General features: G+C 33.6%; 1 protein-coding gene across 2 annotated transcripts; it reads left to right on the top strand.

Moving 5' to 3' along the window:
* The first annotated feature begins 348 nt into the window (after window positions 1–348).
* LOC127806399 (protein FLX-like 3) lies at window positions 349–18,264 on the top strand. 2 transcript variants are annotated; one of them, XM_052343660.1, is made up of 4 exons: window positions 349–514; window positions 15,248–15,783; window positions 17,475–17,620; window positions 17,768–18,264. In XM_052343660.1, the coding sequence occupies exons 2-4, from the start codon at window positions 15,257–15,259 to the stop codon at window positions 17,893–17,895; spliced, it is 801 nt and encodes a 266-aa protein (XP_052199620.1). In that variant the 5' UTR covers window positions 349–514; window positions 15,248–15,256; the 3' UTR covers window positions 17,896–18,264. The 2 variants fall into 2 exon arrangements, with proteins under 2 accessions (XP_052199620.1, XP_052199618.1); XM_052343658.1 differs by having other exon boundaries at window positions 15,248–15,831.
* The last annotated feature ends 9,275 nt before the right edge of the window (window positions 18,265–27,539 follow it).

The raw sequence follows: 27,539 nt of genomic DNA, 5'->3' as shown, positions 1-27,539 counted from the left end.
ACCAAATTTTGTGGAATACATATTATAACTATGTAAAATAAAAAAAATAAAATACAATTACCTTCACTTAAAATCACTCAAAACATATAATTATTAATATAAAAAATTAATATATTAGCATCAAATAATTAATATAAAATAATTAAATCCTTAATCTAATAAATTAATCAACGAGACCAAAAAAACTTCATCATCATATTTATAAAAACTCAAAATGATCCAAAAATTTCATAATATAAAGAGTAATATATATAAATAATATTTTATCTTATATTAATTTAAACAATAATATGGGAGATATGCTTCCGACCCTCACAAATTAACTTTGGTTTTATTTATTATATAATGCTCAATTGAAACGCTGTTTCAGGAATCCTCACAAATTAACTTAGGTTTTCTTCGCTGCTGTCCGCCGCCTTCGGCTCTTCCCCTTCGTCGCCGTCTCCGCCGATTCCGAGTTCCGATTCCGAGTTCCTGACCGCCGATTCCGAGTTCCCCTTCGTCTTCGTCCACGGTAAGGTTTCCGGCGGCCTTCTTTTCTGGTATATACACACGAACAGGGGTGGGTATTAAAACCTAGATATACTGAAATCAGACCGTTAGATCCCTTTGATTTCCGATTATCTATTTTTCGAGTTTAAAATCTTCATCGGGTAAATTAAATTTATTCTCGTGTTAAGTTTCCTCTGAACTTAAAATGTTCAACGTGGTCGAAGCTAAAAAAGAATTGACAAAATTGTTTGTTTTTTTCCTGAGTTACAAAAAAATTGTTATATATTGCTTGTTAGACAAATTTAAGATACTGTCTTGTTCGTGCATGCTTTGTAATTTTCATTATTTGGTGACCGTTCTATTCTATCTATTTTTTGTTGTAATATTTCTGATGGTATTTAGGCGCATTCTCTTTGCGTTATTAAGCCATATGAAGTATTTCATCTTCCAATTGAAATTTATTTTGTGGATTTGTTTATTGAGGGAGCAATTTTACTGGAACCTTCATTGCTCGTGCAGAATACCATGCTGCGTGCAAGCCCTCAAAATAATTCCAAGGATGCTTGCTTTAGGGCTTTTTGATTTTGCTTTATCCCATTGTTTTCAATGTCTGTTTTTACTTTTTATTTATTTTGTGTTCGTTTTTATTTTTTATTGAAAAATAAAAATTAACTATTAAATTTGATAATGTTTTTCAAAATTTTGAAAATAAAAACTAAAATGACACTCGATATAAGTGTTTATATATATCTTATCAGATAATTAAATATATAAAAAATATTTTAGTTTGACAAAAATTTGCATCCCCTTTGTAGGGTTTAAGTTGGTGAATAGTGTAGCTAGTTGGTGGCTAAAATTTAGGTGGATGAAGAGTGTGGAAATAAAATATCAGTAGAAAAATATATTTTGATATTTTTACTTTTTTTAAAATGAAAATTGTATTCATCAATGTAATAAATGAAGTTTTCTGTTTATTTTTTCAGTAAGTGAATGAAAATAGAAAATTGAAAATGACCCCCAGACTCAAATGGGCTATTAAGATAAGGCATTGGTTGATTGTCATAAATACATTTTTTTTTTTATTGTTTGTTGTAAATAAGAGGGCAAATTGTAACTACATCTTGTAGTTTGTGTTGTTCGTAAAGAGATTATGACCGTTAAATAAATTCTGCTCCGCATACATTCAAGGGGTTCGAAATGAGAGGATATGATTAACTAAACCAATACTTTAATTTACTGCCTTTTAATTAATTTGCTGTAATTTTTTTATGAGTTATCGAATTGCTTAATTTTCATTTCTGTTTTTTTGTTCTTTAATATTAGGATAACTTGATGGATAGAAGTTGGATAAAACTCAAGAATAAATTTTTCCCCGCATAACCTCACGAAATCCAACAATATAATTGTTACAGTTTTGGCATTGGATCCTACCAATGGAGTCAACCTGATATTTTGTAGCATCTAAGAAATCTCGGACCCCTTGAAGATTGAAAGATCTGCAACTTACCTCTTTTAGAAGTCTCTATAATTGAATTAGGATATCTTCCTAATCCGGTCTTAGGAAAGTTTCCTAAATATTGTGCATGTGTATCTTTCCTTTCCTAGGTTTATTTGTTTCCTATGTTGTATCAACATACTTTCTCCTCTATAAGAGGATTGCTGTGTACATATGTTGATTATCAAGGAATTATTCAGTTTCTACATGGTATCACAACCTCCCTATTGCTCCTAAACCCTAACGTGCCTTCATTGCACACCTCTGTTTCCTCTTTCCTTTTTTCTTTAAGCCTTCATTGCTATCCATTGGTTAGCCTAATTGCCAAGGTGAATATGTCGTAAATCTCATAAGTTACTCCATATGTAACAATTGGAGAATCTACACCGGTTGACCAGATGACCGGTGTTGGAGTCGGAGTCGGAGCTGGAGCTGGAGTTGGAGAATTACCAGGGATGCATCATTTCTACCGTCTAGATGGTAGGAACTATTGCAAGGGGCCTAGTTGGTTAGAACTTTTCTCAAGGGCCGAGGGAAGATCAGTCGTCTAATTGCTCCTCCACCAAAGGCCACTGATCCTGGTTTTTTTGCGTGGGATATAGAGGACACTCTCATTATGTCATGTTTTAGCTTCTGCTAAGGAGATTTAGGATACTGTAAAATAGACCTAATCTTTGAAATCAAGACAAAGATTAGTAGTACTTGGTAGGATTCTTTGATTGTAACAAAATACTATAATAAGATGAATGGGTTGTGGTTAGAGCTAGATCATTACCAAGATATAAAAATGGTGTGTAGTACAGAAGTTGCCACCCTCAACCGAATATTTGAAAGGGATTAGATTGTGGAGTTCCTAGCTGGCATTAACACAGAATTTGATCAGGTGAGGATATAAATTTTTTGCAGGGAGAGACTACCCTCTCTTAATAAGGTTTTTGCCATTGTTAGAAGTGAGGAGAACAAGAGAGGGGCTATGCTTAATGAAATAGGGATAGAGGGCTCAGCTATGATGACAAATAAGAGGGAAGGAGCAAGACTTGGAACGGGATAATTAGAAACTAAGAACAACAATCGAGAAGGGCTATGGTGCACCTACTGTAAGAAGCCAAGGAACACTCGAGAAACGTGCTTCTAACTTCATGGAAAAGAGCCTGTCCTAAGTAGGGTTGGAGGCTTTAAAAGCATGGCATCAAAGAATTAGGCCTAACTATCTAGCAAGGGGCACGAGGACGGAGAAATAACTGATAAGGCATAATCAATCCCTAGTTCTGATCTTACTCTGATGTTGAAGAAATTAACAAACTAAAGGCCTTTCTCAAATCAATTTAGGATGGGAACTTCTTTTGTCGAGCAAGGTAATTGTCTACATTCTACTTCCTTTTTTGCCTCTAAAACTGATAAGAATGACATTTGGATCCTAGATTGAGGAGCCATTGACCGTATGACCCTTGATCCTAATGTTTTTGACACTTATGAGCCTATTGTAACCTCTAAATAGATCACAATAGCCAATGGATCCTCAGTTCTCATTAAAGGATAGGGCAAGGTCACCTTTAGCCTAAACCTTACCATCAAACAAGTACTTCATGTACCAAATTTGTCCACCAATCTTGTGTCTATTCATCAACTAAGTAAGGATTTGAACTGCCGTGCAATTTCCTCTCCTCATGTGTGAATTTTAGCCCATGAAGACAGGGAAGATGATTGGTGCTGCTAGATAGCAGAATGGTATGTACTTTTTGGTGCAAAAGGGTGGTTGTCCTAATGGAAATCAACTGCTAAAAGTTGCTTGCTCATCTTAGTCCACCTCAAATCTTGCTGCTCACATTTGGTTACAACACTACAGGCTTGGTCACCCTCCTTTCACTCTCTTAAAAACCATGTTTCCTTCATTATTTAGGACTCTATATCTTAGTGTCTTTCAGTGTGATGTATGTGTAATATCTAAGCATCACCATATGTCCTATCCCATTAGTAATAAGATGTCTTCTAAACCTTTTTCTCTGGCTCACTCAGATGTTTGGGGCCCCTCTAAAATACCAAACTATTTTGGGCCTTGATGGTTTATTTCCTTTATTGATGATTGTACTCAAATGACATGGATTTTTTTATTAAAAGATAAAGCTGCTGTTTGGTACTATTCTGCCCTATTTTTGCAAAATGATTTCAACTCAATTTAACTGCCCTATACAGAAATTTTGTACTAATAATGCGAAAGATTACTTCAATAATCACTTGTATTAGTTTTTTCAATAAGAAGGGATTGTCTATGAGTCTTCTTGTGTAGACACTCTACAACAAAATGGAGTGGCTAAATAGAAGATGAGGTATCTTCTAAATGTTGCTCACACACTTCTCCACCATCACCATGTTCCTAAGAACTCTTGGGGAGAAGCTGTCCTTACAACAACTTACTTTATTAATCGAGTACTTTCAAAAATTCTCAACCATCAGACCCCTTTTCAGTGTTTGTCTACCTATTTCGCTGACCTCAATTTACATCTCCTCTTTCCTTGAAGGTATTTGACTGTCTCTCTTTTGTTCACATTCCCATACAATATCAAGACAAGCTTGATCCTAGAGCTATTAAGTGTATCTTCCTCGATTACTCTCCTACTCAAAAGGGGTACAATAAGAGATTTTATATGTCTAAAGATGTAATCTTTGTGGAATCCATTCCTTTCTTTGGCTCCCCCAGGCTGGTTACCAGGGGGAGAATTCGGTTCATGGTGACCATTGTTGCTGTGGGGATGTGTTTCCTACCCTAGAACCAACACCTATTACCCTAGAATCAACACCTGCATACCCTGGTACTAATTCATAGGCTATTCCATCTAGTCAATCTATCCCTCCTAGTTCATCCCCTCAATCTCAATCTTAGCCTCCTATTTACTCCGCAAGCAGCAGTGAGCAAGCTGCTCCTCAACAGTTGAGATCTCCAGTTAGGTTTAAAGGATCTCCCTATGTATTCAAAAGAAGGCAGCCTGTTCTAGAGTCTCAGCAAGCACCAACATTCAATCCTAGTCTAGTTAAGGAATTCATACAGCCTTCAATTTCAATTCAGCCTAACCCAATTTCTGATGATTTAGACTTACCCATTGTTGTTAGAAAGTGGGTCAGAAATTGTACTCAGCATCCTTTGACCAATTTTTTGTCCTACCACCGTCTCTCACAGAGCCACAAAGGCTTCCTAGCATCTTTGGATTCTATTGTCATTCCAAAATCAATAGATGAGGCCTTAAAGGATCACAATTGGAAACAAGCTATGCTGGAGGAGATGAGAGCTCTAAAGAAGAATCAGACATGGGAAGTGGTCTCTCGGCCAAAGGGAGTTATACCAGTGGGCTGCATGTGGGTTTTCAATGTGAAATACAATGCTGATGGAACCTTGGAGAGTTATAAAGTTAGGTTGGTGGTCAAGGGCTATACTTAGTCCTATGGCATAGATTATTTTAAGCATTTGCTCCTATGGCAAGGATGACAACAATGAGGATTCTCATTTCATTGGCAGCCTATTTTTAATGGAAATTATAGCAATTGGATGTAAAGAACGCTTTCCTACATGGAGATTTAAAATAAGAAGTGTTCATGGATTTGCCTCCGGGATTCCAAGAAGGAGATACTGGGAAAGTGTGCAAGCTCAAGAAAGCTCTTTAAGGACTCAAGCAGTCCCCAAAGGCCTGGTTTGTCCGATTCTCTAAGGCCATGATAGCTATGGGATATAGTCAAAGCAGGGGTGATCATACTCTCTTCATAAAACTCTCAAAGGAAGAAAAAGCCATTACTTTACTAGTTTATGTGGATGACATAATTGTCACCGGAAATGATGAAGAAGAATAGAAGGTGCTTAAAGGAAATTTAGCTCAAGAGTTTGAAATTAAAGACCTTGGTATCCTCAAGTACTTATTGGGTATTGAAGTGACCTACTCTAAGGTTGAAAATTTTCTCTCTCAGCGTAAATATGTATTGGATTTGCTGACTGAAACAGGGATGACTAGGCAAAGGCTCTAGTATTCCGGTGGAACCTAACAACAAGCTATGGTAGAATCCTAGCAGCCAGCCAGTTAATAAGGGAAGGTATCGGCAATTGGTTGGTGGATTGATATACCTCTCCTACATAATTCTGAAAGGCGCGAGGCGCAAAAGGTCTTGGAGCCTGAGGCGTGAGGCGCACGAGGCGAGGCGCGCCTTTGCGAAGCGAGACGCACCTTTTAGGAAAAAAACTCAAAATCTTGTAAAATCATAAACAACTATCAAATTATCAATAATAACACAATTCATATCATTCATGATTCATTATCTTCAATTTCTATAAACTAACAACATCAAAGTTAATTCATTCATCATGCAAATTCTATTTACATGTGGTGGTATTTCTATCATTAGGATCAGCATCAAAATAATTCCATGCCGGGTCCGTTTTGGAAGTGGTTGACGACATTTATTGGGCTGTTGCAACACAGTTCCAACTTCCACAAAATTCTCCTAATGATAGAAATAAACTATAAAGACTTAAAGAGAGATCAACAACCAGCTGCCAGCAAGAGAAATTAGGCAAGAATGCAAGAAATAAACAAATAAAAAACAAGTAAAGAACTTACAAGATAGGAGAAGACCGTGGGCAGAGGAGAATAGAGGAAGAGGGCACGACTGGAGAGGAAATTAACAAGATAGGAGGTGGGCGTGGCTGGATAGGAGAGGAAGAGAGGAGGCAAGCGCGATTGGAGAGGAAAGGAAGAGGAAGATCAAGCCGAACTAGAGAGGAGAGGAAGAGAGGAGGGGGTCGTCGCTGGAGATGAAGAGAGGAGGGGGTCACGACTGGAGATGAGAGGAAGAAGAAGATCGGGCTGAGTTGGAGAGGAGAGGAAGAGAGGAGGGGGTCGCGATTGGAGAGGAGAGGAAGAAGAAGATCAGGCGAGCTGGAGAGGAAGAGAGGAGGGGGTCGCGGCTGGAGAGGAGAGGAAGAAGAAGATCAGGAGAGCTGGAGAGGAGAGGAAGAGAGGAGGCAGGCGCGATTGGGGCTAGAGAGGAAGAGGAAGATCGGGCGAGCAACGAGCTGGAGAGGAGAGGTTGGAGAGGAGGCAAGCGCGGCTGGAAGCTAGAGTCGGGAGGAGTGAGGAGCGATTGGGCTGCAAGTTTTAATTAAAAGACCTAAGTTTCATTAGGCGCGCCTCACGCCCTAGCGCCTAGATGCGCAAGGCGAGGGCCTCGCCAAAACCACCTCGCCTCGGCCCAGGCGAGGCACTAAACTGGCACCTTGCGCCTAGGCGCGCTTTTGATAACTATGCTCTCCTATACTAGGCTTGACGTTGCCTTTTCTGTTAGTCTTGTAAGTCAATTTATGCACAACCTAACTTAGGAGCATATGCAGGCTGTAAGGAAAATTCTTAACTACCTGAAGGCTACTTCGAGCAAAGGAATATTATTCAGAACAAGGCTTGAGTTGGATGTTAGAGGTTTCCCTGATGCTGATTATGCAGGATCTCTCATTGATAGGAGATCAACAATAGGGTATTGTGTGTTCCTAGGTGGAAACTTGTGTCTTGTAGGAGCAAGAAACAAAGTATTGTGGTTAGATCAAGTGCAGAGGCAGCGTTTAGAGTAATGTCACTTGGCCTATGCAAGTTGTTATGGCTAAAGATCATCCTAGAGGACTTGAGGATCAAGATTCAGGGTTCAATTGGATTGTTCTGTGACAACCAATCAGTCATAAGTATTCCACACAATCCTATCCAACATGACAGGACAAAACACATAGAAATAGACCAGTATTTCATAAAAGAGAAGTTGGATGCTGGCCTAATCCACATTCCTTATGTTCCATCCGAGGAACAAATGGCTAATGTGTTCACTAAGGGGCTGACAGTTAGAAGATTTGAAGATCTAATATGCAAATTGGGAATAACAAACATTCATTCTCCACCTAGTCCATATTCCTTATGTTCCATCCGAGGAACAAGTGGCTAATGTGTTCATTAAGGGGATGACAGTTAGAAGATTTGAAGATCTAATATGCAAGCTGGGAATAAATAACATTCAGTCTCCACCTTGAGGGGGAGTGCTGGATCTCGTGAGGTTAATCAAGGGAAGATTGGAAGATTTGTAGCTTACCTCTTTTAGAAGTCTCTATAACCGGATTAGGATATCTTCCTAATTCGGTCTTAGTAAAGTTTCATAAATATTGTACATATGTATCTTTCCTTTCCTAGGTTTATTTGTTTCCTATGTTGTATACTTTCTCCTCTATAAGAGGATTGTCGTGTACATATGCATATGTTGATTATCAAGGAATTATTCAATTTTGTACATATATCTTGAAAAGTTTAACAGAAGTCAAACAAGATATTTTTCTTTATGGGATGTTGGAAAACTATACTCAATGGATACGTCATGGTGAGCCTTTTCAATTAGATAATGATAATCAATGTGGTGATTCATATGATGGAGGTTATTTTGATGATCAAGTTAATGATCAGGATAATGATGTTCAAAGAATGTTGAATGACATGCATAGAGGAAACCTTATGGAAACTAATGTAGAGGAAGTTTCCAATACCCATGGCACATGTATGTCTAAAGGAGAAGTTGAGAAATTTACTAGACTATTGAATGATGTTGAATGTGAACTTTATCTTGGTTGCAAGAAGTACTCAAAGTTATCTTTTCTTATCAAGATGTTGTACAATAAGGCAATAACTAATTGTAGTAACAAGTATTTTAGTCTAAATCTAGAGTTGTTCAAGGATGCTCTTCCAGAAGGTGAAATACTTCCAAACTCTTATTATCAGATCAAGAAATTAATGCGTGATCTTGGCCTCAGCTATATGAAGATAGATGCATGTGTGAATAATTGCATACTATATCAGAAGGAGTATGAGCATTTTGATCAATGTCCTAATCCAACTTGTAAAGCTTCTAGATGGAAGTTTGGTATGGCTAAACGTAAGAAGATTACTCAAAAGGTGGTTAGATATTTTCCTTTGAAACGTAGACTCTAAAGATTATTCATGTCCAAAGAAATTGCGGAAGAAATGAGGTGGCATAGAGAAAAACATGTTGACGATGATACAATTAGGCACTCGGCTGATGCTAAGGAATGGAAAGATTTTGATAAGTTACATAGTTGGTTTGCTCGAGATCCTCGCAATATGCAGCTAGGCCTGTCTAGTGATGGATTCAACCCATTTGGCAATATGAGCACTAATTACTCCATGTGGCCACTTATTTTATTGCCCTATAATTTGCCGCCTTGGAAATGTATGAATGAGCCGTTTATATTTTTGTATGTGCTTATTTCTGGTAAGGATTCTCCTGGAAATGATATTGATGTATATTTGCTACCATTAATAGAGGAGTTGAAGGAATTATGGGAAGAGGGAGTTGAAACATATGACTGATTCTACAAGGCAGAAAGTAAGGAGAAATGGGGGAGAAGAAGAACAGAGAGCCTTCAATAATTTTCTTGATAATTCATTCATAGTGCCTCAACAGTGTGGGTTTAGCTTTATATATAAGCTATCCACAGATTCTACAAGGCAGTTATCACTCTTCCACTACCAGTAGCTGTTTCTAAATCATTTCCACTACCTCCCCGCTACTCCATATTTGTTACTTAACTATTCCTAGAACATAATTATAAATAACAACTAAATAAAGATATAACAAAAATAAAAATAACTTCCTAATTCTAGGGGTCGTGGAAGTAATCATTCTCAAATATTCAACCGGTCATACATATTATTGTGTATAATTGTCATTTCTACAAATGCAAGCGCATACATATTACTGTGAACAATTGTCATTTCTACTTGTTTTGGGTAGACATATTTAAAGACCAAGGAAAAGAAATTATTTAAAGTAAGATAGCATGAGTGGAATCCTGAGTTTTCATGTTTAGATCTAGCCTTCAATGATGTTTTGGTAGTTCTAATCTCATCTCCTCTTAACAACCCCCCCTCCACCTCATTGTCTTCACATTAACTACTGCATTTTTTAGGCTTTAATTCATGGTTGTACAAAATAATAAAGCATAAAAAAATGATACCCATGTAGTATCTACTATTTCTCCTTGAATTTGATTTACACTGTAACTATGTATCAAACTACAAATATTCTTCACATTACCAAATCTTTGTTCCATAACATCCTTCTGGATTTCATTTTACCATTGATTGTTAAATAGTATAGCAATCAAAATATTTTTTGCTCACAATAGGCATTAAGATTTCTCTATGCCCATGTAATCTACAAGAGTTATATTTGAATTATCCATTCCAAAACATTAATCTACTTAAAATAATTATATCCTTAAGCATTTCTATAGTACCATTAGTTAAATTCATTATCCAAAATACAGCATTGGTGCCAAATTTGTATTTCTACAAATATGCTTAAAAGGCTACTAGACAAGATTATTTGCTTTGCTAAATATATAAAAAAAACACTAGCCCAGGATATATACAAAGAGTTAGAGCCTAATAGATGGGGAAAAGATTTGGCACTCTATTGAAAAAAAAAAAAAAAAACCAAAGATTTAATAAAGTTATATTTCTTGTTGGCTCATTTGGAAGATATCAAAAAGAGAAAGCTATGAAAGAAACAGGGAGGTAAAAAGATTTAGCATTAATACCCTGGTATCTTAACTGTAGCACCACTACAATTAACCATGTGAAACCTCTTCTCACCATATTTTTTTCTGCTTTCATCTTCTCAAAGAACACCCTCACATAAAGAAAAGATATTCTCTCCTTTCCTCTTCTATCCTCTTCACTACCCCTTTTGTTCTTGAGATAAAAATGCCCATTATTTGCCTGTTTTGGCCATGAAGTTAAAAATCCCATGTTCGGTTGTCGCATTTAAGATAATTTACAATTGAATCTATTCTACTACGGAACTGAGCCTTCAGGTGCAAACCATTTTGGCAAAGAATTATTCCTTAATAGGGACAATATTCTTCTACTCTTCTGTTTCATCTACTTATCACAAAAAGAAAAGTGAAGATAACAATAAACTTACTCCTAGTTTTGACCTATCTATAGCTCTCATAGGTGGCAAAAAATGTAAGAATATATATTGCTAAAAAAATAACATAAATATGATTGTGTCATCATAAAACTCATTAACTGCATCTCATTAGGGCTCCAAGAATTGAGACGGTGCATTCTTGTAATCTTTCAAGTTGAGCTTGAACATCATTACACATATATGATTACTTAAGTGGTGCTTGAGCACCCATTAGCTCAACTTGCGACACTCATGAACATGTAGATACCTGATTTGAGAATGTATTACTCAAGTGCATTTCCAATTGCGGCTACATATGCAAGATTGTCAAATAAAGGAATTTGAGGACCAGAAAATGAATGAGTTTGACTCATGACAGGTTCTGCAAAGCACATGACAGTTGAATAACGTTTTGGATCTGAAAAGATTTCTCCATACACTCGGAGCCAACTTCTTACCTTTCCATCTATAGCCTATGAAGTTTGTTTCATGATATATTTCAAGATAATTTCAAAACCTAAAGAACAGTAGACTCATAAATTCAAGACTTCTGTAACATTCATTCATGACCTGTGATCTATAGGATTCAATCATTGAGGAGAGTGGAGTTTTATCTTATTAAAATATTTCTCCCTGTCTTCTGTTTTTCTTTTGTATTTGTAATATTCTCCCTTTTGATACCCACATACCTAGCTTGGAGCAAATCTCCACGACAACTTGGTAATTGAAAGCTCGCTTATCTGCTGTCCTACATCTCACATCATTATTTCAGACGCCATCTGATTTGGCATATAATAGCCTATTAAAAAAATTCCGACGAAAATGCTAATGAGCACCTAGAAGGTTCCCAAAATCGGTGATTTATTCCAACTGATGTTGCATAGCAGGTTAAGTGTCAGATTTAATTGCTGGGTTCACCAGAACTTCAATGATGTCAAAAAAAAAAAAAGAAACAAATGAGAAAAGGACGAATTAATATACAAGAAAATAAAACATGACCAAAGTGCTTTTCATTTTCTCCCTTCAGAAAATGAGAACTCGCCATGGTTTATTGAACACTCTTATACATTATTTAAAAACTTAGTTGCATCACGCTAAAGGCCAAGCTGAAAATGAAAGAAAAAGAGAAAATGTTCATAAAAATATTGAGCATCTACATAACCCATAATCCGAGAAAACCTCAAAACCCCGTGAAACAGAGAATACACAAGGTTTTGGGCTCAAAATCAACCCTAAATTTGAGTAAATTAAGATCCGGTTGCTACTCTCTCTGGAAAGCTATTTCTTAAATGATATCATAAACAAAGATACACTCTACACTGGAGAGAAATGGAGTTCCTAGTTCTAAATATGCAAGGAAAACCATAAAATTAAAATCTGCAACAACATTTGGAAGTGAGAAAAACAGAGCGCACAAAAGCGACATAGGCATGGCAAACAATATGCATATGTATTCAGAGAGAGAGGGAGAGAGAGACCTACGTAGAGCAATCAATCCGCGAAAGAACTGGGCGTGAAGCTGCTAAATTTTGAGGCTCCAATCAGTAAAAAAGAACACCGTTTGTAACCCTAGGACTACCTTCTATTATATGAGTCGCAAAATGTGTTTAGAGAGAAGGTCGCCCTGTTGTCCGGTTCATAGTTATATTGCAATCTACTGGACCGGCCTGCGTTTCTAAGTACTTCACTCAATTTCTTTTTCATTTTCCAAAAGACCATCACTCTAGAGTATCTAGTCGTTTGATCCAACAATAGGAATGGGTGATAGTCCAATAGTACTGAAGTGTAGATGCATATAATGACAATGGTAGTGCCCATGGACTAGGGGAAATGGAGATGCCTTTGGTAGTAGAGGAGATAGATTTGATTGAATAGAGTTATCGATAAAAAACATATTTGGGTATATGAGAGGGACCCAAATGGGGAATCAAGGTCCAACCATAGTAGATAGGTACCATACACAAAATTCACGTGTATTTAAGGGTAATTCACGACCTTAGTGTGAGTGGGTTCTGGCTTGAATAAATGGACAAATTGCTTGACCATATGAGATGCATTGAAGATGAAAAGGTCAATTGAGTGAACTTCGTGTTATAAGATAAGACAATGGTGGAAGACCATTAAAAGAACATCAAAAGTCTCAACAACAAATCAAGGACAAGTGATTATGGTTGGTAAGGGACAAGTGCAAAGGATGAACCAGACCATCAAGGAACTTTTTAATGCCAAGTATTTTCCAACATGCTGGAAACTAGCGAAGACCGAGAAAGGCTTTAGAATAGAGGGGTGACATGACTGTGGCCTAGTATGAGGCTAAATTTACAAAGTTAATCAAGTATATGCAAATGTTGGAAAACATTTGGACGAAGTTGGAAAACATTAAAGGTTCATAGAAGGCTTGAGGATAGAGGTACAATAGGCACTTAACACTATGGATGTGCAAATGTACGTACTTTAACAATTGAGACAAATTTAACCCAAATAGGGTTGATTAAGGTTTGGGTTTAGAAAGTCAATGGAGGATAAAATAGAAATAGGCAATTCGAGGCAAAAACTTGAAGTTAAAGACTTCAAGTTCAAAAAGAACAGGTAGTACTAGGTGTGTATGAAAGTCAGCTCCTTTATTTTGATATGCAAGAAATTTATGAAGAAATTGAAGTAGATGAATGGATGGTAGAAGAAAAAAACACTGCAAGGATTGGATGATGGAGTAGCTAGTTACCATGATTTCTTGGGGACAAGAAATCTTTTAAGGGGGATGGAATCTCATGACCCCTAGAATTAGGAAGTTATTTTAATTGCAGTTATTGTATCTTTATTTAGTTTTTATTTATAGTTATATTCTAGGAACAGTTAAGTAACAAAAATGGAGTAGTGGGGAGGTAGTGGAAGTGATTTAAGAGCAGTTACTGGTAGTGCAAGAGTGTTAACTCCCTTGTAGAATCTGCGGATAGCTTATATATAAAGCTAAGCTCACACTGCCGAGGCATTATGAATGAATTGACAAGAAGATTATTAAACTCTCTGTTCTCCCTCAATTCTGTCAATTTTGTCCCCCATTTCTCCCTACTTTCTGTCAGATTCCCCCCCCCCCCCCCCCCAAATGTTTGTCCGTTCTCCCTATTATTTTGTTTGTTCTTCCACATTTCTGTCTGTTTTCTCCCTCAATTCCAGTTCTATCTTCTAAGGAAACATCAAGTTAGGGGTAGGGTCCTGACAATTACCTATTTATTAAGGTCTTCTTGTTGGATTAATATGATAATATCCACCCTGCTCCTCAAAGCACTCCTTTTATCTATGTATGTGCAGTTCACAAGTTAGATTCTAAAAGCTTCAAGCTTTAGGCATCATAAATTTGGATTTTGATTTAGTAATGGTGGTTTCATCTCTAATCATGGACATGGCATGGTGGTTTATATTATACAATGTACATTTGGGTTTTGATTCAGTAATTGTGGTTTTCATCTCAAATCGCATACGTGGTGTGGTTGTTTACATCTTATCACCTACATGGTTAAGTTGGAAATTGTCAAGATCAGTGTGGAGACCTCATCTAAATTAGGGAGATATATGCATACTTAACCTCATGGTTACTTAAGGAAACATATATCCCTACAAAAAAGCATGCATGTTATGTGGCTTCAACAGTAAAGTTTAATCATATATTAGACTTTAACCAAATCTAACTCTAGTGTTTCTCCTTGTTACAATAATTTTGATTATGGTGTCCAGTTGGCCATGTCATGTGACTCATGTCATATCCTTGTTTTGTGTCCGTATATGTATGTCTTAAAATCCTACTAGAAGAAACAAATCTCTTACCTGCAGTAACACAAGGGTTTGAATATCTTATATTATCTCTTACCCATAAGTTGTAGACATTTAAAGGCTTTCAATATTCAAGAATCCTATTTGGATTGGAAGATCCGTTTCCATCACTCCAGAGATTGAGTTATTTAACAAACTCACTTCCCTCCACAAGGAAGGGGGTGTTAACACTTAGCATTGGTGATGCTGAGTTTTTTCGTGGTCCTAACTGTGATTTGTGCTGTGAATTCAAATGGAGTTAAGCCATGTTATTGAGCATTGTTTAATTGCATTCCTAGCGTTCAAAAATATTTGAAGAAGCTTCAATGACATTTGCAATCAAAATTGAGATGAAGACAGTTATAATCTTTTTTGTTATATATTCTGCTACTATGACTATATTGTCCTTCATGCTTTTGCTTATTAGGCAACTAATTTATACCTCTGCAGGATCTTTGCATGGCAGGGAGAAACCATCTTCCTCGCCAGCCTGAGGCTTTCCGTGGTTTCCGTGATGGACCTCGGCCTATCATTCATCGAGGACCAGGACCACTCCCCCTTCACCCTGCAGCTCTGGAAGAGGAGCTTGAAATGCAACATAGAGAAATTCAGAGGATTCTTGCTGAGAATAGACATGTGATTGATGAAAATGTGATTCTTCAGAGAGAATTGGCAGCTGCAAAAGATGAGATTCATAGATTAGGTCAGGTCATTCCCAAACTCCGAGCTGATGGAGAGGCACATGCTAGGGAGTTAATTGACAGAGCATTGAAGCTAGAAGCCGAGCTCCGTGCCACTGAGCCTCTGAGGTCAGATCTTATGCAGTTAAGAGCTGAAGCACAGAAACTTAATGCTTTGAGGCAGGATTTGTCTTCCCAAGTTCAAGCTCTCACACAGGATATTACTCGGTTGAAAGCTGAGAATGAGCAAGTAAATGCTCTAAAAGCTGATGTTGACGGACTACACAAGGAGCTTTATGAAGCCAGGTCTGGAGTTAAATTTCTGACTGGATCAAATAAAGAGTTGACTTTATGGTAATTTTCAGAATTAAGGATGCAGAGTTCAACACAAAAGAGACATGCTAAATAGTAAATTATCTCTATATCTATACATGAAAATATTCACAATTTTATTTGGTAGGAAATATGTATGACTAAAGGTCTTGATATATATTTCAGAACCACTGTTCATAAACAAGTTAAAAGCTTTGGAAAATTCAAAATGTATTGGAATTATATTGAAATTACATAGCAAAAAAGGTTATTGAAATTAAAGAGTTCAAAGGTGCAAGGATTAATAAAAATTAAATCTTGCTGAGTTTGTATGAAATAGCTCATTTTCAAATTATGTCTTTTAAACTTATTATGTGTTTCAATTTGTTTAACTGATGGACATGTAAAATTGAATGATGAATATGAGTGTCTCCCAAATGCCTCTAAAGCATTCAAATTTGGTTGGTAACACACAAATCTAACAGGAACAGTTTGCACAAGTTCATGGCATGCATTTGGAAGTGTCTTACGAGTATTGGTGTTCAACATGATACAACTTTGTAGAAGTGTCCTTCAATCTCAGGTCTGAGTCAAGTTTTACCATAGTGTTTTTCTTCACCATTCTTATTTTAACTTGGTGGCACCTCATTTTATGCAGTCTTCTACATTTAGTAGTTTAATAATCAGACATTTAGAATTTGGAACATTATATGATATATTTGCTTGACATAGTGGGATTAAGGCTCGGCATCTTCTTGTTGATTGCAATAGCAAACTTCCATTAAAAAAAAAAAAAAAACAGATAAAAGAAGCTAAAAGTACTAGTTTGTAAACACAAATAAATTAACCAAGAAGAAATTGTTATTATGATTTTGTCATCATGTCCTTTAAGTGAAGTTAGATGGATCCAACACTTAAAAATATATCTGGCACTTGATACACGGATTCTAGTCCTTTTAACATAGGATAGGCTCCTAAGAAGCACAACACTTCCTAGGGGCTTTCATGCCCACATTACTGGTGTTAGGACACACCCACATGTGATGTCCAGCACTTTTTAGGTTTTTCTAGAACATGGGAGGGGACATGCATAGTGCACGCATCTGCCGTCTGCAGACACTTAGGAGACATTAAAAATAAGGATTTTCTTAATGACTTCAATTTTCCAACTTTGCAATGGCGTGACTCTTTGGTTTTTTCCAAGTTATTATAGCGCCACTCTTTAGTTTTCATACTCTTCATGCTTGTATCCTCTTTTGTCTTTGAACATCATCTGGATTTTGACACAGTTGTATCCTCTTCTGTTGCATTTGTTTATTTCCTACTTTAGTCTTTACTTTCTTTGAATCTTAAATACTTGTTCTGCACCTTTTGGTGTTTGAATTGGAAATAAATAATGGTTTGTGAGTTGGTTGCTAATTAGAATAAAGTTAATTCATTTGGAATTCTGACTTCTGAATTTTAAATTCATATAAATGAGTTTGGAATATAGTCTTGACACTTTATTATGCCATTAGAAATATAAAAATTTACTTTATTAATTAACATACCCCAACCATATGTTGTCCTTTTTTGAAAAATGCTGTTTCCCTATGCCCATATCTGTGCTACATCTGAGATCAGTGAGAATCATTTCGTTTACCAGGTTTTTACTGAATCCTTTTTTTGGTGTGTATGACATAAAGGAGAGCTTTTGAATATGAGAAAAAAGCAAATGAGGAACAGATGGAGCAAAAGCAAGCAATGGAGAAAAACCTTGTGTCCATGGCTCGTGAAATAGAGAAACTACGAGCAGAGCAAATGGCCGGAGACAGAGGAGCCCGTGGACTTGGTAAACCTCTTTCTCACCTTTCCACCCCCTCCCCCTCCCCCTCCCCCTCCCCCTCCCCAACAACAAACAGGAGACTTCATTCTCTAGAAAAGCATCATGCTATACCTAAGGTTGTTTTACTGAGGACTACCTTCAATGTTTGTATAGGTGCTGGGAGTTATGGAATGTTGAATGGAAGCCCTGAAATGAGATATGCAGGCAGTGCCTATGGTGATATCTATGGCAGTAGCGGACGTTGGGGTCCCTATGATAAGCGTGGACCAACGCGACGTTGATCCATCATTGGGGAGATGCTGTGGTGGTTGGTCTTGTATGTTTAACTTAGTGCTTCGTGGCAACTATTCTCGAGAATTTTACCTGATGCATCATAAATTGGTACTGTTTTTGTGTTGCTCTGCTAAGATTGTGGTTTTTAGCTTTTTGGGTGGACATCATATTTGGCTTTACATTGGAATGGTACTGGGATGATTGAATGCTATCGCCATTTCATCCCAATGTTATTATCCCGTTGCTGCGGTTAAACTGTGTAATTGCTGTGATGTTGGAAGTAGCAGTTGTTTTGCAAAGGAAAGAAGCTCTGGTTATTGTATTGTTCAGCTATATGAGGAAGGCTAAATGTGAATGGTTATTGTATAGTTACTGCAGTTTGGGAAAGGGTACTTACATATGATGTCGGGGATATGTTGCACATTCGGCCCGTTTGATTTTGTTATTAATTGTCAAATGTCTGTAGTGAGAAAGATAACTTCGTGGCCCCAAGTATGGCTCAAGTGATAAAGTTAAGTTAGGGATGAGAGATCAACTTTTGGTGGAGGTAAAAATTTTATTTAATGGGGATTGATTACGTGTTTTCTTAGAAGTGTTTAAGCTTGTTATTGCGTTCGATTTATTTAAAGGTCAAATTAAGGGTAAGATTTGTCTTTTTCAGGACTAGGCGGATGCAGTCGACTTATTGAAAAAAAAAAAGAAGATAATTTTGTTTATATTATTTTTCTGATAATAGGAAATAAAAATTTAGGATTGAAAATAAATCGTGATCAAACTATTAAACACTTATAATCACAGAATTACAGAATTTGCGTGAAAAATTTAAATTAGAAAAAATTATGGGTAAAAAAATAAAATATTATTATAATATTATTATTACAATAATTTTAGGATATAAAAGAATTGTTTATAAATTTATTATATGTAAAGAAGAATTTAAATACATTTTTATTTTAGTTAAGAGAGTTTTAACGAAAATAATTTTTTAATTATACATGAGTCTCAAATATAGATAAATTTGAATTTCGTGTGATAATTATGAGAAGAGAAGTGAAATGATATGATGTAAGACCCTATTGGTATTATATTTTTTTATTATTAATATATTAATTTTTTTTATCATAGAATAGAAAATCAAATATTATTTTCAATTTTCATTTTTAGAATTTTAGAAACCAAAACAAGTAAAGGGACAGAATCAAACGGGATCAAGTTCCTATAATTTCGGGCCGTTTAAACTTTGGATTTTGGAGTACGGCTTTTGGGTACCATAAATTGGGTCCATTGGCAAAGTGGGGGCCCAGTTGGAAGTTTGGGCCTTCTGGGAGAGTGTTGCAGACTAGGTCATCATATGTTTCACTTTCGTTATGGTTTCAAAATAGATGGCGTCTAGGCTTAATTTTATGCAGTGTAGGGTAAAATGAAGAGAGAAAAAGAGAGAGAGAGTCCTATCCTATGCAATTTATTATATCAGTGGGGCGCGATATCTGTCCTCGGAACCTCCGGAGGATGTAATGTTGTCGGTGACGATGCAATCATGACAACGTAACCGGAAGAAGAAAGTGAAGTCAACCGCCATCGCCGGCGAGCACCACTGGTTGGGCGTCGCTTCAAGTAGTCTTCATCTTATCGCATTGGAGGACACAGCGTCGTTCAACGGACCCACCTTCCGCTCTCTCTATTTCACCAACCCAATACAATACCTAATTCAGCGCCGCTCATTGGTTTTTCTTGTGGAAGTATCCTCAGATGAGACAGCCTTACCATTACATATATAAATTTCAAAGACTTTGAAAGATGAATTTTCAACTACTTTAATTGCTATAGATATATCTTTTTTATGTGTATGACACTTCTAGGATCCAATCTTAAAATATTCAAACAAGTAAATTAAAATGATCATTTTATTACTCAATCTTTATCCTATCATATTAGTTCTACACATCTATGATATACGATTACGTTTTAGGGTGTCTTTTCGATATTTTTAAAATATTTTCCTTTTCAAAATGTTAAAAATACCGCACAAAAAAAAATTATATTTGTGGGTTGTTTTTACAATTTTGAGACATTTTGGAATTATTTTATAATACTAGTTCTCGACCCGGGATACAATATTCAACAAATATATATATATATAAAATAATAGTTTAAAATATAAAATGCACATTACAGTAAATTTAATATATTACATGAATTAGTAAAGAAACAACAATTTTATTTTATTATGATTAAAGTAAATTTTGGAAGACTTCTTTGTATACAACATTTGTTTTTTGTAGTGGATCCGGTTATATAAAGATACATTCTATAACAAAAAAAGATAAAAAAAAAAAAATATTAAAGACAGATAAACAAAATTAAAAGATCATACTCCAAATCTTCAAGAACAATATCAATATACTTTGTAGTGGATCCGGAAGATGACTGAGTTCTAACTTTGTCCTTCTGAACGACTTCGCCTATCATATCTTTAAATCTGAGATAAACATGGATAAAACAAAAATGAAAATGTATTATAATTGTGGAATAGTGCGTCTCACCAAAAAGAGATGCAAGCAAACAGTGAAGAATAATTTTAAAAAAATAAACTAAAAAATTGATTTAAATTAACTGAGAAAAGAGACAAAACAATGTAGTAAAAAATTGATCGAAAAAAGAGGTAGAAAAAGATTAACTTAAAAAAGGGGCTGAACACACACTAAATAGATAAGTTTTCTTGGACTGTGGACTGGACATAATTTCGGCAAAAGGCTTGATCCTATATATATTAATAGGAAATGATTGATCTTCAACCTTAGTTACTTGAGTGGTCCTCATGAAACTTAACACGTGAATGTGTGGTAGTCTTGAACATCATAGTATTATGATCAACTTCGAAATTTTTCATTATGTACAACTTGTGCTCTTCAATTTTATCTGTAAAGTAATGCATCAAGTTTTTTGCGATTATTGCATGCATTCGTGTCCCCTACATAACATGATAAATAACACATTACACATTATATATTGGCAAAAACAACAAAAGTGCATGGTACAAAAAATAGCGTTTTTCGAACTTACATATTTGTCAGACAATACTAAAGCAATATTATTAACCTCGTTCTGGTTATAATAACTGTAAACTTTTCACTTTCGGATGACTCGTATCTTGAACACGCAATTTGCTCGAGTGTTGTCAACACATCTCAGCATATGCAATATTTGAGTTATGGCAAATACTGTGTCTCAGTTTTAGTTTGTATAGAAATCGATTGAATGAAGAATATTTATCTGCTGTATTCTTAAATATTTATATGCTATATTTAGATGCTATTTAGGGAGCAGATAATTTTTTTTGTTTGACAAACAGGTTCCAAAAATGTTTCACTCGTTTGGAAAGGTAATTTTATCTACTGTTTAATGTGTAAGATATGTTTTTTTATTTCTTAATTCCTAAATATTTATCTATTGTATTTAATAAATTGAATAACTTGTTTTTTTATGCATTGGAATTGTTATATTCAATAAATTGAATAATTCATTTTTTGGTGCATTGAAACTTGTTGTATTTAATAAGTTTAATATATTATAATTGAATACTTTATTTTTTGGTGCATTGAAATTTGCACCAAAAAATATTTATCTGTTGTATTCAATAAATTAAATAAATCATAATTGAATAATTTATTTTTTGGTACCTGTATTCAATAAATTGAATGTAAGATATTGAATTAATATTGAATCATCATCAATCATATTTATTTGTTGTTTAATGTGTAAGATATATTTTTTTATTTTTTAATTCTTAAATATTTATATGTTGTATTTAGATGCCAGAAGGAGCTTGAAAGTTTTTTTGTTTGACAAACAGGTGCCAAAGACATTCCACTCGTTTGGAGGGGTAATTTTATCTGTTGTTTAATGTGTAAGATATATTTTTTTATTTTTTAATTGCTAAATATTTATTTGTTGTATTCAATAAATTGAATAATTTAGTTTTTAATGCATTAAAACTGCTATATTCAATAAATTGAGTAATTCATTTTTTGATGCATTGAAACTTGTTGTATTTAATAAGTTGAATAAATTATTATTGAATAATTTATTTTTTGGTGCATTGGAACCTGCACCAAAAAATATTTATCTGTTGGATTTCTAAATATTTATCTGTTGTATTCAATAAATTAAATAATTTATTTTTTGATGTATTGAAATTGTTGTATTTAATAAATTAAATAAATCATAATTAAATAATTATATATTTTATTTAATTACTATATGCTGTATTCAGATGCCATAAGGAGCTTGAAATTTTTTTTGTTTGACAAACATGTTCCAAAGATGTTCCACTCGTTTGGAGGGGTAATTTTATATGCTGTTTAATGTGTAAGATATATTTTTTTATTTAATAATTCATTTTTTGATACATTGAAATTTGTTGTATTTAAAAAGTTTAAATAAATTATTTTTTGATGCATTGAAATTGCTATATTCAATAAATTGAATAATTCAATTTTTGGTGCATTGAAACTTGTTGTATTTAATAAGTTGAATAAAATATTATTGAATAATTTATTTTTAGTGCATTTAAATAAGTTATATTTAATAAATTGAATAATTAATTTTTTGGTTTAGTGCATTGAAACTTGTTGTATTTGATAAATTGAATAAAATATTATTAAATAATTTTTTTTTGGTACATTGAAACTTGCTATATTCAATAAACCTGCTACATTGAAACTTGTTGAATAATTAATATGAGCAGAGTAATAGCTTGAGAAAAAAAAAAATAAATCAGCATAGTTTAGGCGGGAAATTGGGCAAGTCAACTTTTAACAATGACTATCCTACTTTTATATATATAAAGATTAAAAAGTTATCAAAAATGCATTTTTAATTTAAGAATGTGTTTCTATCCATACAAAAAGATTAGAGACGAAAAAAAAGAAAATTCCATCTCTAACTAAAATAGAGATAGAATTCATCTTTAACTCAAAAATTTTAAATTTACTGTTTGTTTTTAAAAGTAAGCAAATTTTTGAATTTATTATTTGTATTATGTTTAATTATTTTTTTTAAAATTTATTATTTATTTTTAATTAGTAAATCATAATTCATATATGATAGAACTTATGTTTATATTTGTTTAAATACAACAATATATCTAGTATTTATCTCATTATGTGGGGTCGATTACATGAATTTTAAATTTTCATATATTTCTATCTTTTGTTCTTATGAAATTTATGTTTATTTTTTTATTGAATAATTTTTTTTATTTTTTATATTAAAATTATATTTACGAAAGAGCCCTATATTTATTTTATTTACTTGTTTCCCCCACATTTTCATTTTTTTTACTTTTTTTTTGAAAAATATCATTTCCCCATTTCCATTAAATATCGTATTCATTTTTTATTTTCGTTTTAAGTGCAAAGCTAGTCATATATTACAATATTTAATTATTACATAGATATCTTTAACTATTTAACCGAGATGAAATGCATATCCTTAAATCCTTTTTTGATTCTAAGTATTTGTTGCTCAATCACTACCTATATATCCAACAAACTCAAAATTATTTTTTTATGATATTTCAATGTAGACTTATTTACTCTTCAAAATTAAAATTTGAATTTTTTTTTAGTTGCTCTAGTATCTCGAAGTGTCATATTTCACTTAGATTTAGAATTACTGAAAGAAAATAAATCTACATCGAGATATCATTAATTGTAACGAAGTTGTATCTTATTTCTAAGAAGTGTTCTTAGATGAATGAAAAGACTAAGAATAAAATTTCAAATTCTTTCTAAAATTAGAATTTGGACTTTTTTGAATTGACCTAGTAATACCAAGTGTCTTATTTTACCTAGATTTAGAATCACCTAAAACAAAAAAAGTCTACATTGAGATATCTTTAATTATAATGAAGTTGTATCTTGCTTCTAGAAAGTGTTCTTAGGTGAATGAAAGACTGTGGATAAAGTTTCTAATTATTTCTAAAATCAGAATTTGGATTTTCTTCAATTGATTTAGTAACATGAAGTGTCCTCATTCACCCAGAAATGGAATCATCGAAAGCAAATAAGTCTACATTGACATATCATTAATATCTTGGCTTGGTAGAAGTCAAAGATCTCAAACTCCTAATTATTCTTTTAAAATCTAGTTGTATCAACAAATTCATCTAAGGCATCTCGAGTGAGCTTTAATTTTTCTTTAATTGGAATCCAAGTCGGCTTAGAATTATCCATCTTAAATTTATTTTATCACAAACATATATATTTTGTGAAATAAAGATTCCACTCTCCATCTGAATAACTTCAATTCTCAAACTGATTCTATAAACAACTTTTAGTATTTACTAGTGAATATCATATCATCAACATACAAGCACACGATAAGGATTTTGCCACACTTAGTGGACTTAACTTATGAGGTATGCTAAATAAAATATGTTTGTGTGTATATCATGTATTTGGTGTTTATTCCTAACCATATAAAGCCTTTTTCAATATGTAGACTTTATTCCTAACCATATCTTCATAGCCCTTTTTCACATATTTTGCAAGTTGATTCACTTATACATCATCTTTTAATACATAATTTAGCATCTATTTGTAGATCCAATTGGCTTCTTGTTTACAAGTAAATTTATCAAACTCCTATATTGTTGTCTTTAATTGCATGATTTACTCATCCATCGATTTTCCCAATCAAACGAGACCTCCTCAAATGTTATTAGATCATAATATGAAAATAAAGAAAAAATGATCATTTGATGGATCATTATCTTTATTCACAACATTATCTTCTAGGCGGCCTAGTAAGTGATACCAACATTGAGATCTTTTAGAGGATTCTACTTGTGTCCCTAAACTTGTTGGAGGAGAAGGAACTTGTTGGAGGAAAAGGAACTGAAGGTTGATTTACTTTGTTTTCAAATCCATCATTTGAAATAATACTAATTTTTTGAGGACCAATCCTTTGTTTCTTTCTCGTTAAAGTTCAAATTACAACTATATTAGGATTTTGAATCGAAAACAAATCACAATCAAAATTGACATTCAAATCATAGTCAAATTCAAAAAATCACTATCAAATTAAGAATCTCAATCACAAACAAATTTGAATTTTGGGTCACAATTATCACAATCTCCACCTTGACACAAAATTCAAATATAAAATTATTTATAATTATTTCTTCTAGCAAAATCACAGAGAATTAATTTCTATGACAAATACCAACCAAATCCATACCACGAGGAATACCAACCAAATCGACACATTGCTCATTGCAGTGGATATTTTTAACCACACTTAAAGTATAGGTAACAATATCAGTTTCAACATACCTTTGATGAGGTCTAATATTTCTTTTGGGTCTATCTTTAACAATATAATATTCTAATGGACCGATACTTTCTTTTGAACTTGACTTAATTTGAGATGACGAGTCAGATGTATAACTCTTATCAATTTCAATCTCCACTTAAATGTCAGAAATCTGCTAACCTTGGGGTTAGATTCTTTTGCAGATAAACCACGAAGTATAGAAATTTCATAAAAAATAAGATTTAAGCTAATTACAACTTTAGATGCTTTTGGATCCCATAATTTATAACTTTTAACACCAGATTTGTAACCAAGGAAGAGACATCGTTTGAACCTTAGTTCTAATTTTCTATCATTAATGTGAACAAATGTAGAACATTCAAAAATTTTCAAATCAAAATAGTTTGCAAAAGTATCAAACCATACATCTTCTGGAGTTTTCTCAATAGCAAATGAAGGAGACCGATTAATCAGAAAACATGTCATGTTTGCAAGCTCAACCTAAAATGACTTAGATAAACCAAAATTAGATAGCATACATCGCACATTTTATATCAAGATTCTATTCATCTACTTAGGTATACCATTTTGTTGTGACGTACCTAGAACTAGTAAATTCCTTAGAACTCATTATTTCTTGTAGAAATCATTAATTTCATTTGAACAAAATTCTAAACCATTATCAATGTGGAGACACTTAATCTGTTTGTTGGGTATTTCTTAATCATAGTCTTCCATTGTTTGAAAGTAGCAAAAACATTAATTTTCTATTTCAAAAAAAAAAAAAAAAAAAATCCAAACTTTCTTTGAAAAACCATCAATATAAGTCAACATATATTTGGCACCACCTTTAAAGGGTATTTTGGCAGGACCCAGAGATTTTAATGGACATAGTGCAGTATTCTTTTCGAATTGTGAATGCATTTATTAAATCTGACTTGTTTTTGCTTACCAAATACACAATGCTCATAGAACTCCAGTTTTTTAGTAATATGCCCTTTAAGAAGTCATTTTTTCTTTAATTTAGTCATACCTATTGTAATAGTAGAAACAACAACATCACTTGTAACAGTAGAATCCTGCAAAACATATAATCTACCATACTGCTATTTGTCTTTCATTACAATAAGAGCACCTTTACTGACCTTGATAACTCCATTTTCATCAATGAATTTGAATTCATTTAAAGGGTTAATTAAACCAATAATAACCCAACTTTGCATTCTATTACTATTTGGTCACTGAACTTTAAAATGTTACCTATTAGTTACTGATATTTCAAAATAGTTACTGCTTAGTCACTGAACTTTGAAATGTTACTTGTTAGTCACTGATATTTCAAAACTATTACTACTTAGTTACTGAACTTTAAAATGTTATCTATTAGTTACTGATATTTCAAAACTGTTACACTGAATTTTAAAATATTACCTGTTAGTCACTAATATTTCAAAATTGTTCCTCATTCGTCACTCGTGAACTTAAAGTTCAGTGACTATTGAATGACGGGTGAAAAACGATTTTGAAATATCAATGACTAGCAAGTAATATTTTAAAGTTCAGCTACTACACAGTAACAGTTTTGAAATATCAATGACTAATAGGTAACATTTTAAAGTTCAGTGATTAAGTAGTAACAATTTTGAAATATCAGTGACTAACAGGTAATATTTCAAAGTTCAGTAACTAAGCAGTAACTGTTTTGAAATATCAATGACTAACAAGTGACATTTCAAAGTTCAGTGACTAAACAGTAATAGAATGCAAAGTTGAGTTATTATTGGTGTAATTAACCCTTCATTTAAATCAAAAGTACTCAATGAAATAAGATTTCTCTTAAGATTTGAAACATGTCTAACATTAGTTAAAGTTCTAACAATGCCATCAAACATCTTAATTTTAACTATTCAAATGCCAACAATTTTACAAGAAAAATTATTTCTCATCAACACATCACCAATAGTCAAAGTTTTATATGTCGAAAACCAAACCCTATTAGGAGATATATGAAATGTACATGATGTATCAATGATCCAATCTTCACAAGACTTGATAATTTTATTAGTTACCACCATAAGTTCCCTATCACTACTGTTATCTTCAACAACATTGGTTTCACCTAAAGTCTCTGGTTGTTTCCCTTTCTGGTCAGATTCATGTCTTTTAAGTTTGTTCTGTAGTTTAAAACACTTTCTTTTGATGTGTTCATTTTTCTTACAATAATTACAGGTTTTGTCTTTATTTCTAGACTTGGATCTACTTTTCGTTTTGTCACAATAATTTATATCATGTGTTCTCCTTCTAATCAATAGACTCTTTCCCTAATTTTTAGAAT

This window comes from Diospyros lotus, chromosome 7 (genome assembly GCF_014633365.1).
Source record: "Diospyros lotus cultivar Yz01 chromosome 7, ASM1463336v1, whole genome shotgun sequence".
NCBI classification, from domain to species: Eukaryota; Viridiplantae; Streptophyta; class Magnoliopsida; order Ericales; family Ebenaceae; genus Diospyros; species Diospyros lotus.
This window is presented reverse-complemented; position numbering and strand designations above follow the sequence as displayed.

Coding starts and splice junctions, on each gene's coding strand:
- LOC127806399 (XM_052343658.1), top strand. CDS start 15,257: ATGGCAGGGAGAAACCATCTTCCTCGCCAGCCTGAGGCTTTCCGTGGT. Junction 15,832..17,474: donor AATAAAGAGTTGACTTTATG/GTAATTTTCAGA, acceptor TATGACATAAAG/GAGAGCTTTTGAATATGAGA. Junction 17,621..17,767: donor CAGAGGAGCCCGTGGACTTG/GTAAACCTCTTT, acceptor ATGTTTGTATAG/GTGCTGGGAGTTATGGAATG.